The sequence below is a fragment of the Etheostoma spectabile genome, chromosome 11, assembly GCF_008692095.1.
Source record: "Etheostoma spectabile isolate EspeVRDwgs_2016 chromosome 11, UIUC_Espe_1.0, whole genome shotgun sequence".
Classification (NCBI taxonomy): domain Eukaryota; kingdom Metazoa; phylum Chordata; class Actinopteri; order Perciformes; family Percidae; genus Etheostoma; species Etheostoma spectabile.
The window spans coordinates 17,499,642-17,504,685 of NC_045743.1; the positions used below are offsets into that span (position 1 = coordinate 17,499,642).

At 38.9% G+C, this 5,044-nt stretch overlaps 2 protein-coding genes across 4 annotated transcripts in view; one reads left to right on the forward strand and one right to left on the reverse strand.

The window, feature by feature from the left end:
- lrrfip1a (leucine rich repeat (in FLII) interacting protein 1a) overlaps positions 1-4,650 on the forward strand; it is a 51,931-nt gene extending 47,281 nt beyond the window's left edge. Inside the window, exon 26 of the mRNA XM_032529506.1 lies at positions 4,638-4,650. Within this exon, the coding sequence (XP_032385397.1) occupies positions 4,638-4,644 (7 nt within the window). The 3' untranslated portion in view covers positions 4,645-4,650. The remainder of the gene's footprint in view (positions 1-4,637) is intronic.
- The window catches only part of tyw5 (tRNA-yW synthesizing protein 5), an 8,348-nt gene that overhangs the window by 983 nt on the left and 2,321 nt on the right, over positions 1-5,044 (reverse strand). For 2 of the 3 annotated variants that reach the window (XM_032529525.1, XM_032529524.1), the window contains 6 exons: positions 2,099-2,253; positions 1,409-1,478; positions 1,285-1,329; positions 996-1,133; positions 726-813; positions 421-537 (listed from right to left, as the gene is read on the reverse strand). In XM_032529525.1, the coding sequence (XP_032385416.1) occupies positions 421-537; positions 726-813; positions 996-1,133; positions 1,285-1,329; positions 1,409-1,478; positions 2,099-2,253 (613 nt within the window). The remainder of the gene's footprint in view (positions 1-420; positions 538-725; positions 814-995; positions 1,134-1,284; positions 1,330-1,408; positions 1,479-2,098; positions 2,254-5,044) is intronic. The other variant, XM_032529526.1, reaches the window with a different exon arrangement.

The window sequence follows — 5,044 nt, forward strand, 5'->3', positions numbered from 1 at the left end:
AAATAAATCAGAAAAAGCGACAAAAACAAATATTAATTTTCAATTTTGACCTGGAAGGACACGTTCATGGTCAACAGGAAGACGACACGAGGGTTAAAGGGATCATCAACGCACGGGACAGCATTCTTGATTTTATCAAACCAATAATCAGCCTCTATACCAGAATAATATGAAGAGTTTAATGAGAACAATTCCTTTTTTATTCTTCTAAAATCTTTGCTTTCCATCCCATTTATCATTAAACGAGTTATTGAGTTTTGCTGCTGTCTATTTTTTTCCAAACTGTACTGGAACTAAAATAACTAAATAAATAAGGTTCCTATTCATCATCCATCCAGACTCAGAGTGAGAGTTACATACAGAAGAGCTAGTGTGACCGTATGGAGGAATATTAGTTAATTGTTTGTTAGTTTGCGTTACCGGGGATGAAGAGCAGATCTCCAGGCTCCAGCACACACTCGTATCTCGTTGCCTTCACAAACTCAGGAAACCGATCCAGGTCTGGGGAGTCGATGTCCAGGACCTCTGACTTATCACCTGATTGGTTGAATTTAAATTAAAAGATGCATTATGACATTATACCAAGCTATTAAAAGCACACTCGCAGAAAAACACGTTCAATCAGTCAGGTTTCATCGATAATTGATTCAATATGAAAGTGGACCAAGCTGATACAGGAGCTAGATTTTAAGCATTCAAACAAACATCTTTCTGTGGCCACTCACCTGACAGGTAGAGGTGCAATGCATCCTGGGGGCTGTAGAGAGCCACTCTCTTCGTCCCGGTCACCTGAGCCAGCAGGTTGTCCATCACCTGAAGGAATGAAGAGGGAGATCTTACTGAGCCTAGATCACAGAAATCCAACTCTATTTCCTGTGAGAGGTCAAACTAAAGCATTTGGAGGTCAGTGTCCAATCAGCGAGGCGACACATAAAAAGAGAACTAAGCCAATTAAACTAATAATTAGTCGATTAGACTAAATGCAGGAGGCTTACGTCGTAGTGAGTCCACAGCTGCAGACCACAGGAGCTGATGCGGAAGACGCTGGAGAAAAACTGAGCCGGTTCAAAGAACCGAGGGATGTGAAAGTCCTGGGCCAAGTCTGGGAACTGCTGTCTCAGATCAGCCGGTTCCTGAGAGAGACATTTATAGACCAGGTTCACACTTAAAGTCTGATTGAAAACATGTTTGCTGTATAAATACAAATTAACGTCTCAACAGCAGCAGAGTCTGTTAGGTACAAATGTTATGTCGTCACAGATTTCATCACGTTGAGTCTAATACCTTTCGTACGTCCTCTCCCAGCGATCGGAGATAATAGCTCTCGTCCTAAAATAAGACCAAGGAGCATGTGTCATTAAGGGATATAACACGTGTTTACCATATCCGGATTTTTTTGGACCCTTACCTCACACAGGAAGAAGTCTGTGTGTTTTTTTTCAGATGCTCTTTTCACAAATTCCTTGAATGGCAGAGTCCTGTGAATACAGAGGTGCAGCTGAGAAGTGTGTGTGTGTGTGTGTGTGTGTGTGTGTGTGTGTGTGTGTGTTATAATATTAACATTGAATATAATACATGATTTAAGATGAAAGCATCACTTATATGAGATTTTCTGTTGGTCAATTGATGCACGTCATGATTTGTAAGCTGCGCATGCTCAGTGTGTGTTTTTATGTTGAACAAATACTACATTTTTGTACACGCAGTATGAAACAAGACGTGTGTGCACGTGTGTATGTGTTTGTGTGTGTGTGTGTATCATATCACGCCACGTCAGTGTGCTCCTACATTTTTGTACACGCAGTATGAAACAAGACGTGTGTGTGTGTGTGTGTGAGAGTGTGTGTGTGTGTGTGTGTCGTCACATCAGTGTGCTCCTACATTTTTGTACACGCAGTATGAAACAAGACGTGTGTGTGTGTGTGTGTGTCGTCACATCAGTGTGCTCCTACATTTTTGTGCACGCAGTATGAAATGGGACGTGTGTGTGTGTCAGTGTGTGTCATATCACGTCAGTATGCTCCTACATTTTTGTACACGCAGTCTGATACAAGACGTGTGCGTGTGTGTGTGTGTGTGTGTGCGCGCGTGTGCTCACTTGTAAACAAAGTTTTTGTGGAGGAAGTCCATCTGTGGTACCGTGGATACGTGGATCTTCACCTCCTTGTCTCCCCCTCTCTGTCCAAGATAATCAGCGGTCCATTTCTCCAGACACGCCCCGAGACCCACGCCCCTCAGCACGGCAGGTCTGCGCTGCAAAACCACCGGTACCAGTCAGCTAGGGCGCACCTCTGCACAGGGTCGGGTACCGAAACCCGGTTCCACTATGGTTCCTATGCAACCGGTACGAATCGGACCGGATTACAACGCAAATGTCGGTTCCACTGAAATGTTTTCCCTTTGTTGCTCTGAAACGGACGTAAAAATCTCTACTTTCATTAATTTTGGGTCTTATTCAATTTTATAGCATTTGAAAAACAAACTGAAGTGTTGTTGAAATAGTATTGAGTAAAAGTTGACATATTCCAGTCTGTGATTATCCATCAACATCCATTCCTTTAATTTTAGTCTCAATAATTCCTAATTTCTGCTTTTCTAACTCAAACATTAGGTATAATTTCCTATAAATGAGGTTTATTGACCTTAAAATCCAAAAATAACTAAAACCAAAGTTAATGAGTTAGTTACGTAGTGTTGAAAAAGTCAAAAAAAGGGACAAACATTGGAAAAAAAGGGACGGAAATGTAAGAAAAAGTTAAAACCATTAATAAAAAGCGTCAATAAAAGGGGGTTTTCACCGCTTTTTGTCTCTTATTTTGTCATTTCTTCCGAGGTTTTGGTTATTTCTTTTTAAAAAAAAATGCCATAAAATTCAATCAAACAAACAAAACTCAGTGAAAGTAATCATTAATTTTACTTGAAGAACATTGTATGTTATGTGTTAACATTGTGTGTTATGTGTTAACAATGCATGCTATGTGTTAACATTGTGTGTTATGTGTTAACATTGACACTACACACAATGTTCAACACATACACACAATGTTAACACATAGACCACAATGTTTAACACATACACCACATGTTAACACTATAACACACAATGTAACCATAGCACCAGGTTAACACATAGCACACAATGTTACACAATACACACAATGTTAACACATACACACAATGTTAACATGACTATAGCATACAATGGTACACACAACATACAATTAACACATAACATACACATGTTAACACGACACACATGTTAACACTAGCATGCATTGTTACACATAATACAATGTTAACACATAACAACAATGTTACACATAGCACACAATGTTAACACATAACACACATGTTAACACATACACACAATGTTAACACATAGCATGCATTGTTAACACATAACATAACAATGTTACACATAACACATGTTAACACACTACACACAATGTTACACATAACACAATTTAACACATAACATACAATTGTACCATAACACACAATGTTACACATCACACACAATGTTAACACATAGCATGCATTGTTAACACATAGCAATGCTTGTTAACACATAACATACAATTTAACACCATACATACAATGTTCACATACACACACTGTTACACATAACACACAATGTTTAACCACATAACCACAAGTTCAATGCCATACACTGTTACACATAGCAACAATGTTACACATACATACAATGTTAACACTACACACAATTTAACACATAACACCAATGTTAACACATAACACACAATGTTAACACATAACACACAATGTTAAACATAACCACAATGTTAACACATAACACACAATGTTAACACTAACATACAATGTTACACATAACACACAATGTGAACACATAGCATACACATGTTAACACATACACACATGTTACACACTACCACTGTTACACATAACACACAATGTTCACACATAACCACACATGTTAACACATAACATACATGTTTAACACATAACACACAATGTAACACATACCATAGTTAACACTCACACACAATGTTAACACAATAACGCAACACCGAAACCACCAACAAAACAAAACTCAACAACAAACACCGTCGAACCTCCCGACACAACCAGCAATACACATCACGGACCAACCACCCGCACATGTTCGGACCAAACACCACTCCTCACACAGACCTCCAGCCATGAGCACCCAATGTTAACACTAACATACAATGTTAACACATACACCCTGTTAACATTCATAACACACAATGGTAACATACCACATGCATTGTTAACACTACCACACACTGTTAACACCTACATACAATGTTTCTTCAAGTAAAATTAATGATTACTTCACTGAGTTTTGTTTTGTTTGATTGAATTTTATGGCTTTTTTTTTAAAAAGACATAACCAAACCTCGGAAGAAATGACAAATAAGAGACAAAAGCGGTGACAAACCCCTTTTATTGACGCTTTTTATTAATGGTTTTAACTTTTTTGCTCTTTTCCGTCCCTTTTTTCCAAGTTTGTCCCTTTTTTGACTTTTCAACACTACGTAACTAACATTAACTTTGGTTTTAGTTATTTTTGGATTTTAAGGTCAATAACCTCATTTATAGGAAATTATCCTAATGTTTGAGTTAGGAAGCAGAAATTAGGAATTATTGAGACTAAAATTAAAGGAATGGATGTTGGATGGCTAATCACAGACTGAATTGTCAACTTTTACTCAATACTATTTCAAACACTTCAGTTTGTTTTTCAAATGCTATAAATTTGAATAATGACCCAATTAATGAAGTAGAGATTTTTACGTGCTTTCGAGCAACAAAGGGAAAACATTCAGTGGAAACAGAATTTGCGTTGTAATCCGGTCCGATTCGTACCGGTTGCATAGGACCATAGTGGAACCGGGTTTCGGTACCCGACCCTGTGCAGAGGTGCCGCCCTAGCTGACTGGTACCGGTGGTTTTGCAGCGCAAGCACCGCCACGATGGCTGCGAGGGTCGCGTGGGTCCTCGGGGCGTCTTCTGGCGAAGGCGGACCCGCCTTGATTGT